Source organism: Tachypleus tridentatus, chromosome 2, assembly GCF_004210375.1.
Source record: "Tachypleus tridentatus isolate NWPU-2018 chromosome 2, ASM421037v1, whole genome shotgun sequence".
Taxonomy (NCBI): domain Eukaryota; kingdom Metazoa; phylum Arthropoda; class Merostomata; order Xiphosura; family Limulidae; genus Tachypleus; species Tachypleus tridentatus.
In genome coordinates, this window is record NC_134826.1 from 54,864,691 (window position 1) to 54,877,513 (window position 12,823).

The 12,823-nt window shown below is 36.0% G+C and overlaps 1 protein-coding gene across 2 annotated transcripts in view; it reads right to left on the reverse strand.

Annotated features, from left to right (window-relative positions):
- Nucleotides 1–6,075, reverse strand: part of LOC143243852 (pikachurin-like) — a 66,542-nt gene extending 60,467 nt beyond the window's left edge. For both annotated transcript variants that reach the window (XM_076487580.1, XM_076487579.1), the window contains exon 1: nt 5,217–6,075. In XM_076487580.1, the coding sequence (XP_076343695.1) occupies nt 5,217–5,337 (121 nt within the window). In that variant the 5' untranslated portion in view covers nt 5,338–6,075. The remainder of the gene's footprint in view (nt 1–5,216) is intronic.
- Between the last annotated feature and the right edge of the window lie 6,748 nt (nt 6,076–12,823).

Below are 12,823 nucleotides of genomic sequence, written 5' to 3' on the forward strand. Positions count from 1 at the left end.
TCACTACAACGCTCATTTTCAATTTCGCTTTAGGTACGTAGTTTTTCTCTGATCATAAGTTAATATTAGTAAAGATTACGGTTCATAAAGTCTTGAACGTTAAAATGACAATCCATCATGTCTTTCTTAGAAGAATCTTACTAAACAGGAATTATTAATTTGCCATAAAAATTAAGTTTCAGCTTATTTTAATTTTCTCTAAGAGACTATTGCAAGTCTTCAATAACCAGTCGCTTCGTTTCGAAATAGCGATTCCAATGTCGAAGCATTAATCTTACACTTATACTTTGTGAAGTTATTGCATAATTATATTTCACGAAGAAACGTGGTTAAGATTAGCACGAGGGGTTCACACTTGAAAGACCATAAGCACGCAATCAAATCTGTTATATTTAATCAAAATGTCGTACTATACAACCGAAGTCACGCACAATTACGGAATAATTCCAGAGGAGTCAATATACAAAAAAGGGTAAGTTGGTAAAAAATAACCCTATAACTGAGATACATAAATATTCCAAAGCGATGCTCTGTTTATAGATGTTTCTTTGATGTTTTGAATTTCGTGCAAAGCTACACGAGGGGCTAGCTGCGTTAACCGTCTCTAATTTAGCAGTGTAAGAGTAGAGAGAAGGCAGCTAGACGTCACCACTCACCGCCAACTCTTGGGCTACTCTTTTACCAACGAATAGTTGGATTGGTCATAACATTATAACGCCCCCCCCGAACTGAGGTCAAATTAATGATGGTGGATTTCGCGTGCTTTCGTATCTGATCATCTTTTTGTCAAATATAAGCTTCAAGTAATACATTTCCTCTAGTCATGTGTCAAGAACCTATTGAATAGTTCTTGTCGTTTTTAAAACTTTTTTGAACACAGTTACACCAAGATTTAAGTTTGAACTGATAGATTGCTTTTCTCTGATCGAATAGTGGAATTGTGACTGCCACTCTTATAACGCAACCACGCCTCCAATATACGGAGAGCATTTTTGAGGTAACGAAATCCAAAGTTAGGGATTTCAACCCGTGCACGGTAATCATTCGGTCACGACCGTTCCGAATGTGTTCCACCTGCGGACGGGCTCAACTACGATATGAATATGAAAGGACTATAAGTTGTATGTTTCTAGAATACATTCAAGTTGATTCAGTTTACGATAATTTTGACTTCACACCACTCAACGTGATGTGTCATGTTACTTTTCTCCATTCAAACAGGTATGACTACTTTGGTTATTTAACATGTACAGCGGAACAGGTATAACCGATTTCACGGACACGCCTTTACAGGTTGAAACAGTAATCACAAATGTTCATAACTACCTAAATATGGAAGTGTGTTTTTGTTTGTCAGTCTCTAGGAAACCGTGCGAGTTATAAGGTAATTCTTTTTCTAGTGTACCTTTATCAACAGGCGAATAAATGTCGTGTTTGTTCAGATCGTAACTGTACCACAATAAACGCAAGAGGAAGACTGTACCAAAATGAACACAAGAGAAAAGTTTTGTTAGAGTTTAACACTTCGTTGCCTCTGATGGCTCACCTTGTTTATGGGTTTATCAGCTAAAAATTGGGTTTCGAAATCCGCGGTTGGTAGAGCACAGATGATCCTTTGTGAAGATTTGAACTTAATAACAACCAAACAAAAACAATTAATGTCTGTAAAGACGCAATAAGTCCACCCAAAATAACTGATTTTCAGTGCTTTTAAATACAATTTTTTTTCTTTAACTTGAGTTAAAACACACTTTGCTGGTAACACTAATGGATACAATTAAATAAAAAATGAAAATGTTTATTTGTACGTGTGAAACTTTAAGTTTCTGATCTTTCTGTTAGATCCAACTAACTTCAGACAAGTCACTGTTATTATATTTACTCAGTACTATCCGCCCTTAGAAAAACACAAAAGACGTGGACAAATAATAATGAAAACAAATATATTAAAACACACATCTATAGCAAAACTTATGATTACATACAAATTTTAAATATTTATCTTAGATTTAATCAAAGGTAAAACTGAAAGGAGAATTTTTGATATACATGATTGGCTGTACGCTGTGCTGTGGACTCGGCTTCATCTATTTAAGGCTCATTAGCACAGCTTGATCTGTCAAATCAAACAAAAACGGTTAGGCCTTTTATAACGGTGATTTGTACACAATTTGAACGGAGTGAAGTATATGTGTAATAATTAAATGCTTGATCCGATATTCTCTCAGTATTATATCATTATTAGGCCTAGTCTCCATTAGAACAATACAGCCTTTACCAAGTTTCTAATTAGTCACTACGACTACATTCACTCAGTACTATACATCGTTAAACCTAGTCTCCTTTAGAATAATGTAGCTTTAACCATGTTTCTAATTACTTACTATGACTACACTCACACAGTATTAATCACTAATATTATATTCACTCGGTATTAATCATCGTTAGGCCTAGTCTCTGTCACAACAATACAGCCTTTACCAAGTTTCTAATTAACCACTATCACTGCATTCACTCAGTACTACTCCGTCAGGCGAAGCAAATTGTCAACGTTTATAGACAAGCAAGAAGTTTAATACAGTTATACGTAACACGTTCTTTTTACTACAAATCCTTCCCAAGTAACATCTGAAACGGTTACACGCCAGTTTTGGTATCAATAGTGTAATAATTACTGTTGCTCTGTCGTAATAATTGATAAACAAATCGACTAAATATTATGGTTATGTTATATTTTCACCCTCTCGCCTGAAGTTCATATCCTTAAATTTTTGTTAAATGTTTCTTGTTATTTTCCTAAGAAGTGGCAATACGAAACGGTGCATTTGTTTGTTTCTGTTCTCCTCAAAAATAAATACGCAGAATTTTGCTTGAAATAAACAGATTAAAATAGTCATAAAGTTGTACTTTGTACACGTTAGATTAATGACTGTAAGTTCCTATTGTATTTCTTGTTGCAAATCACAGCCAATCAGATGAAAGATAAAGAACAAAAACCCTGGTCTGCGAACATGACTAATGAGATTACTGAAGAAAAAACTGTTTTGAAGAGAAACGGTTAAGTGTTTTTTGTGTAATTTAACGTAAATGGAAAACAAAATCAAATTAAAAATGTTGTGTGATAAGAAAGAAAGACATTTTTTAAAGAAAAAAATACGAAAATGACGTCGCATAAGGGACTCTTAACATTATAAAATTTGTATTCTCGTACGTCATTAAAACGTCAGCATGCCATGAATGACTAGAAGAATTATGCAGTTCTGGAGCCTACAACAAAGCGTGACACAAAGTTTAAAAGCAAAGAATACATATATTTGTTACTCTTGTTTTCGTTTATTATCTCTTGAAATGGAATACTTTCGAGAACTGCATTTGATATGATAGTTTTAGTATCTTTTTATACGTCACCATTACTTTATAATAATATATAGTTTCATTTTATAACAATATGTATGTAATCACTGGGTCACAAGTGAGAATGTCTGTAAATATCATAGTAAAAAGCTTGAATTTCTTGTTTTTCTTTCTTCTGTTTCTTTTATATTACATGGTAAATGAAAAATTAAAACAATGTTGTCAACCAGTTTCACTTAGGTGACATTGTTTCAAACGGAGTACCCACTTCTATAAGTATTATTATTAAATAGTGATAATTAAAAAAAAAATCATAATTGTGGTGCGAACAATGTTATCATTACAAGTATTTCGTAGAGATGGTACAAATACCTTCCCTATCTTTTTACATTGTTTTTGAACAACTAATATTAGCCATCCCTACATTTATTTCCCTTTTTGAAATTTTTTTTCTTTCTTTCTATACGTGTATGTGTGTGCTTTTGAATGACAGAAAGCTCGCGACATCCAAAGGAAGTGAAAGAACGAATACAGATGCAGCATTGTACTGTTCATGAAAATCTTAAGTCGAAAGCCATAAGGGTGAGAAGAGAAGTGAAAAGCTAACGGTGTAGTCTACCAACTATTAAGGTTCCCAGTTAATACTAGGTTCGATATATTTAATTTCACGGTCTAGTATTACGAACTTGTGTTGTGGGGTGGAGGATGCGATATTCCTTCAGTGTAACAGTTTAAAATGTTAACATCTTTGTACTTAGCTATAACTGATCATTGTTTTACAAGGCTACTTCCACGAATGTTGGCCCCTCGGTGACACAGCGGTATGTGTGTTTAATAACAAACAAACAACTCGAAGCATATTAAAGACTTATTACTGTATGTTCAGAAACATTTATCTGTTGTTAGTATTTCAGTTATCAAATTGACGTCTATATTACAAAAACCATAACTAAACACAATTCGCAAAAATAAAACAAGACAAAATGTGCTTCCAATACAAAGGTAACATAACAATAATAATAAACAATGAAATTTTTGTTTCGTCTTCATAATCATACCGTATGTCAAAAAGTAGCAAATATCAAAAATTATCATTGAATCTTACATTTAATTTCGACATTGGTATGGTTTAATGGTGTTGTTTTTACAACCTTCAGAACAGTTAGTTGCTCGTAACGTCACGTTTAACATTTACATAAGAACTATAAATCAATATATGTTTAATTAACATTATTCCGTAAGCTTAAAACATTTTAAATATATACTTATTACACCAAACTATGGTGTAACTTTAAAAAAAAAAAAGGACTTCAACACTCCATAAGCACAGATAATTATATCGACCAATTTTCTAACATAAAATACATCATAGCACTCAAATGTTAAATTCAGTGTCGGACATTTTAGTATGTACACTGACTACCACAAGATAAACTTAACGTCACTTTAATATCACACATTTATAGTCTGTACTGTGACTACAAGTGACTTCAGTATCAGACGTTTACTGTCTGTATTGTGACTACAAGATAAACTCAACGTGACTTCAGTATCAGACGTTTATAGTCTGTATTGTGACTACCACAAGATAAAGTTAACATGACTTCAGTATCAGACATTTTAGTCTGTATTATTCACATTAATTACAATTAAGGCATCATCGTCATTGTAACAAAAAAGAGGGAATGTTTACCGTTATTGTAACCTGTATTTGTAACTCATCCATGTATCCGTAGTATATAAAACATATTTTGAATGAATTTTTCAACATTAAGATTTGTTTCAAAACAAACGGTAACAAAACTCTCAACATGATAAAGTTGGAAATTGATTTGTTAAAACCTGACTGCAATCACGCATACCTTGAAAAGCTGCTTCAAACAATAAGTTTGGGTTTTCTTCTTCTGTGCAGCCAACAGCTAATGTTGCTCCTAAGAAACACAGGGCGTACATGTATGTTTTTATCAATAATATGGTTGCCATGTTGTTAGCCAGTTCAGGTCGATATCGCCTCTGCAACGCCAGATCTTCTAACTTCACCGTCTAACCACTTTCGTCGCCAGTTCTAAAGATGGTGATTCTCTTTCTTCTTTCTTTTTTTTTTTTAGTTTGAGTTTTGAAACTTTACAATATACTTTATCTCGACGCGTTTGTACATAAAAGAATGTTGAATTTTATGTTTAACAATATCGTATATTAAGATTATTAACCCCAACTTTTCTCGGATCACGCCATTCCTTCCAGTAGACAACTCTACTAACTCACTGAGGCAGTCAGACGATATGAGTTGGTTTGTAGGTGCAACCCTATAAACGCGGGCGCGTCTATTGCTTAATAGAGGGAGGAGAATCGCGTTAGTTCGTTTCTTCTTATTTAAATAAAAACTACTAATATGTTGATTTTCATTCTTACTCCTTTCTTGTACATGATAAAATATTCAAGTTTTGTTCGTTTGGTTTATTAACCGACTTACTGGTTGGCAATTCAATCAACAAAGTTGTATCTCCTAAGTTGTTATTTCACTCACCGCTAACAGTCGACAATAGCGTGGTTTCTTTACTGAAACTGCAGGTTTTATGGAAAAGGGGGAAAAAACACAAATAAATTATCAGCTAATCCGATAAACAATAAAAAGTAATTTACTCTGAAGACAACGTATTCAAACAACAAAAGTACTTCACGCTATAAACGGTGACTAAAGTATTGTATACCAAAGTCTACACATTGTATACAATCAACTACAACGTAAGGCCAAACGTATTTGATACGTTCTCCTAAGTAGTACCGATGAGCCGCGGATTAGTAAAAATAGTTTACCATAAAGTATAAAGAGACGAACGAACTAAATAACAGGCAAGGCCTCTACGTCATTCACGAAGTTTTTTGTTGTGTTTTCTTCGCTGATATCACACATTGTGGTGAAACAAAAAGAAAAATTTTTTGTTAGGTTAGAGCTTTGCAACAGACTACTTCTTGTATTTTAAAGCGACTATCTATATCCTATATTAATTTATAGCGTGTATTTGTTTGTCTGTTTTTGAGCCCTCAAAATTAGTAGGTTTGTTTGTTTCGAATTTTGCGCAAAGCTAACGAGAGCTGTCTCCGCTAGCCATCCCTAATTTTGCAGCGTAAGACTAGAGGGAAAGCAGCTAGTCATCGCCAACCACTACCAACTCTTGGACTACTGAACGAATAGTGGGATTGACTGTAAATGTATAACGCCTCAAGGTGTTTGTTAGACAAAGAGTCGAACTCGCAACCCTCATATTAAGAGGAGAGTGCTCTAACCACTTGTCCATGCAAGGCCTAGAACTAGTAGGACAAATTCGTGATGACGAGAAACCCATTTGAAGTAAAAATATATTTTCTTAGAATCCTATATTTTGTATACTTTCTTTTTTACTTGTGTTAGTTGAAGGTTTATCTGTTGCTTATAAAGGTTTATTTTTGTTATGTAGGTTATATGGATTCCAGTTTTCTGGATTATCAGTGGAGATTGTTCCGAGGAAAGAAGTGGAATTCATTACATAATCGTGTGGACTTTCATTAGTATAGTCACCGAAGACTACAGTTAAACTCACTTTGTTAACCTGACGATGACCTAAGAAGGTCGAAACGTTATGTACTTTATTTTAATAAAAGTACCAATACCAATACCAGCCGTCTTGAGAATACTAATAGAACAAAATTGATAGGTGTTAGATGAAGAAATGTTCTCTCTTTATGGCGTAGCCACCCCTAACAATGGGCTAAACATGTCTAAGAGTAAGTTTATATGTCATTGAACCTAACTGTGGCATCAGATTTTGTGTTCATGGCTCCACTGAGGCGCCATGCCCCAACTCACAAATCAGCAGGATCGAACGTAGCTCAAGTTCTCAGGTACCATGACGTAGTAGCGTTTGGCGTAATTGGAACAAATTGATTAGCACATTGGAGCTTCTGTGGGCGCAGAGGGTCGTAGGTATTTTACACACATATTTGTTAAAGGAAATTTACCTCAGAGCACGATCATCAAATTAAAAAATCCACACCTTGGTTTTACAATTAAAGTTATAACCTTTAAAAGGTATAAATCTGAATTACACGAACATGCAGAAACGGAAACATTTAAAATAATTATAACTGATTTAACACGATAATAATTAACAAAATTCGAGTTTTGATGACAAGAAACCCACTTTAAATAAAAATCTATCTCAGAACGGCTGGTGTGGGTATTAACACTTTTACTAATAAAACGGAGAACGAAGTTTCGACCTTCTTAGGTCATCTTCAGGTAAACAAAGAGAGTTTGCAACTGACAGTTTCCGGGCATATGTTTTAGGGATGAGAGTATAAACGAGTACGGGAATGTAGGGGGCGTTGCAGTTGGATGTTAGGTTATTAATTAGTATAGGTATAAAGGTGTTCCTTTATATTGGTTCGATTTTGGTTTTAGTTGTTGTACAAGTTGGGCTTCTCTGATTTTACGTTTGTTTATATTTGTTTCCCTACTTATTATCTGGGTGTTGTTTACTTATGGTTATGTTGTGTTTATTTGATTTGCAGTGTTAAAAAACGTGTCAAGGTGTTTTTTGTATTTTTTTTGTGCGTATTCTCTGAATGTAGTTTCCATTTTTCTGCTTGTTTCTCCAATATAGAACTCGTGGCAGTTGTTGCATTGTATTTTATAGATTGTGTTGTGTTTGTCAGTGTAGTTGTTACATAGTATGAACTTTAGTTTTGTACCTGGTTTTTGAATAAATTTGGTGTGTACTGAATGTTGTATTTTGTTATTATTTTTTTCCAAATGTTGGTTATTTTTTCGCTGATCTCAGGAACATATGTTATGCAGCAGTATAAGGTTTTGTAGTTTGTTGTATCTTGGGATCTATTATTGTTTGTTTGTTGTTGGTCTAGGTGTGTGTGTACAACTTTTTCCACGGTTTTTTAAGGAAATTTGTTGATGTTGGTGAAGTGTTGTTTTATTTTGTTGATTTCATTATTAATTTTATCAGGTGGACATAGTTTTGTGGCTGCGTTTATTTGGTTTCTTAATATGCTGAGTTTTGTTTGTTTCATGTGCCAAGTCCCATGGAATGTATAATCCAGTGTGGGTGATTTTTCTGTGGATTTCTGTTTTGAACTGTGTATCAGTTCTAGTGATCTTAAGGTTAAGAAATGTTATTTGGTTAGTTTTTCCTGTTCACAGGTGAACTTAATGTTGGGGTGTATGGAGTTAACGTGATTGAAAAAATTAAGTGTGTGTTCTGTAGATGTGAATCCAGCAATTGTATCATCAACATATCCCTACCAGTATAGTGGTGGGTGTAAGGCTAAATTGATCGCTTGTGATTCACTCTCTGTCATAAAAATGTTGGCTAGAACTGGTGACGGGATTCCCCATACTTAGGCCATTTATTTGTAGGTAGTTTTGGTTATTGAGCGTAAAGTTAGTTTTGGTGGTAGTGAATTCTATAAGAGTTGCTAATTGGTTGCTGGGGATGAGGTCTTGATATAAAGTTCTAAAGCTACCTTGTAGGCTTTGGTGGTTGGGACTTCTGTGAAGGAGAAGATATCATCAAACTGGCCATTAAGGCTTTATGATTTAGTTGATTAAGAACATATTTAAAGTTAAAGGAGTTTTTAAAAAAGAAGCCGGCTGATGTTACCTATTTAGAAAATGCCCACTTTATATATTTACCGAGGGTGTAGTTAAATGATTCATAGGTCGATATTATGGGTCTTAATGGACAATCTCGTTTCTGAGGTTTGGGAGTGCCGTATAGTTGTGGTGTGCCTGAGTCGGTCTTTCGTCGATCAGAATAAAGGATTTCTGAGATCGTGTTGGTTTGTTTTTTTCATTTGTAGTTGTATTTTGTTTAATTGGTTTGAGTCTGTAGCTGAAAACTGGAAATTAGTATTCAAATAAATAAATACAGCAGACTTGAAACTGAAAATAGAGAAATACGTGACCACTTGCATACGTTGGAAGTTTTGATAACATTGTTGATGTATTTACAGAGATATCAGCGGTCAGAGACTGATCTCAAGTTGTAACAAGTCCACAAGTGAACCCACAAAGAGTGGAAGACATCGATGCAATTATTCTATTGTTAAACGGTAGCCCTTCTGGTACTGGCACTGTCAGGGTAAAGTCCCACAGAAATTTGTCGATCCTCATCTGGAGCGAGTCTTACATCACACTCGTACACTGACTTCTTCAGGAATCTGAGGATGAAGCTGACGAATCAGAGTAGGATGTCGTCTGGAGCAACCCCGACAATCCTAATGAGGATGAAAGAAGTTATCTTCTTGTTGATGACGAGCCAGGTGATAAAAGAGATGACCAAGCTGCGGCTGTCATTTTCTTCATCTGTGTTAGTGAGACTAAATGATTCTCAAGCTACAGCAACTATTGTAACTGGTAGCACCTCACAACAACTATTGTAACTGGTAGTATTAGTTTTAATAACTGAAGATGGTAGCTAGAAGTTTAAAACTCACTTGAATGGTCATTACAAATCTTTCTCATATGGTAAAGTATCCTCGCATTGGTGGAATGCGTAGATGTGACACCTTTGGCAAACTGTGTATAGTAGCTGTTGTTTGGTTTGTTTGTTTTGAATTTCGCACAAAGCTACTATTTGCGTTAGCCGTCCCTAATTTAGCAGTGTAAGACTAGAGGGAAAGCAGCTAGTCATCACCACCCACCGCCAACTCTTGGGCTACTCTTTTACCAACGAATAGTGGGATTCACCGTAACATTATAACTCCAATACGGCTGAAAGGGCGAGCATGTTTGGTGTGCGGGAATTCGAACCCTTGACCCTCAGATTATGAGTCGAACACCTTAACCCACCGGGCCATGCCGGGCCCTACAGCTATGAGAACATTATATATCGTATTTTATGCCATGAAAGATGCACTTTTTTCTGGCTGAAATATTTTTGTAGCCTTTATTTTCTGGGCTGTCGGCTGGTGCTTCAGTTGAGTGTTATAGTTTATGGTTTCCACTTGATCCGCTAGGTAGGATGACCAAGTGACTGCACAATCAATGGCTGAAAGAGTAGTACGACCCTTGGTTTCCTGGTTCGGGATTTTTTTTTTTTTAATGTGAAACGTTTGACTTTTCAAGAGAATCGATCCCTTGATCAATCTAAGTGGCGAGAACTGTAATGAGTATTCTGCATGGAACCCGTTAGATTCTGCTCTGTGTACCTGAAAAAAAAAAAACAATTACTGTACGTGCAGTGAATATATATTTTTTTTAAATTTGTATAAAGATATTTGGGGGCTATTTATTGTACCTGCTTAAAATGTGATGGAGTGAATTTAGTCAGTTAACACTTCCCACCGCCAACTCTTGAGGTAATGTTTACAAACCAATAAGAGGATTAACCTTCAAATAACATCGACCTCACGGTTAAAAGAACGAGCATGTTTGTTGATGAGATTCGAACTCGCGACCCATAAGTTAGGGGTCCATTGTCCCAACCACCATGTCAGCCCAGCGGTGTATTAGGTCTGAGTGGAGGTATATATACTCTTCAAAAAAAGAAACGCAAAAGGCAAAATTTGAGACAAATTGTTAACAAGTTTATTCCGGGTAGTTCTGTATGACATGTGTGAAACTTTGCACAATCGCTGCTGAACATCCAAAGTCTGCAAAGGCGAAGTCCACGCTCACTAGTTGAAGTTTAACGCCACTCAACGTCAATAACAAGTATGCCCCCCGTGAGCATCAATAACTGCTTGGCATCTCCTGCCCATGGAAGTGATGAGATGACGAATCACATCCTGTGGAATGGCTGTCCACTCAGCCTGCAAAGCTGCTGCAAGCTGAGGTAGAGTCCACGGTTGAGGTTGTCGCCGTCGCAGACGTCGGTCCAACTCGTCCCAAAGATGTTAGATGGGGTTTAAATCTGGTGATCTGGAGGGCCAGGGAAGAACGTTGATGTTGTGATGTCTCAAGAAGACAGTGGTGAGTCGGGCTGTGTGAAGACGGGCGTTGTCATGTTGAAAAATGTCGTTGCATGATGGGTTGCACATGGGGCCTAAGAATTTCGTTGACGGTTGCGTACGGTCTGATCGGAAATCCTACGCAGCTCTGATATGGTTGAGGCAGTAGACGTCGCAGTGGTGGTCCTATCCCGAAGGTGACGTAACCGGATGTAGCGATCTTGTGCGGGCGTGGTCACACGAGGTCTGCCAGATCGTGGACGGTCACGATTTGATCCATGTTGTTAGTGACGCTTCCATAGCCTTGTGATGGTGCTTTGGTGGACATTCACAACTCTGGCAACATCTGATCGAGATTCGCCTGCTTCCAAGCGACCAATGGCGTTTTTGCGTTGTGCTTCAGTCAGTCTTGGCGTAACTGTATTGCGTGTCGGTGGCTTAACACTGAGCTATGGAAACCGAGAACCCGTTACTTTTATAGGGATTTTGCACATGTTGCACTTGCAGAACATGCAGATCTCTCAAACAAATTTATTGGACACGAATGCGTTTTGGCGAAAAATCCGATGTTTACCTCCGTTTTCAAAGTGCACAACATTTATTGTCATTTTGGTCTGACAATAAGTGCCTTAACACGTGTAACATCACATACTCTGAGCTTGTAACGTTATTACATATATTTCTCTTTAAAATAAAAAAATATCCCTTTTGCGTTTCTTTTTTTGAAGAGCATATACTATAATAACAGTACGAGCGCGAAGGTCTACAATTTTAGCTGATGTGGCGAAAATAATTTGGTTAAATAATATTACCGTAATTGTGTGAGGGACTGAATATTAAATACAGTGTTAAAACTATGATAGGCCAAATACTAACGTGCTGGGGCAAGTATAATAAATTATAAATTCAAATTTATTTCGGGATTTATCAAAGCCTCCCCTTGTAAAACAGACCTAACTTACACTTCGAGGAAATCAGTTAACATGAGTATACCGCAATGCCAAGCTAGTTGTTATATTACAAGACATATTGTGATAGTGTCAATATTAGTATGATATTGCTTGTTATAATATCAGATGTCCTTTCATTAACAAAAATAATATTTGGCAGCGGACTTTCCAATAAGCACTTTGTTTTGTAGTTTTTATTATTTTGTAGCTTTTCAGAAAGCACTTTGTTGTGTAGTTTTAATTATTTTGTAGGTTTTCAATAAACACTTTGTTATGTATTTTTATTTATTTTGTTGTTTTTAGTCAGCACTTTGTTGTGTGGTTTTTACATTATTTTGTAGCTTTTCAGTAAGCACTTTGTTGTGTAGTTGTTAATTATTTTGTAGCTTTTCAGTAAGCACTTTGTTGTGTAGTTTTTATTATTTTAGCATTTGTCGCATTTTCCCAAAACTGTAGATTTAAGAATATCATGTTCAAACTGAATTGGTCCGGCATAGCCAAGTAGTTAAGACACTCGACTCGCAATCTGAGGGTCGCGGGTTCGAATCCCCGTCCCAGTAAATATGCTTGCCCTT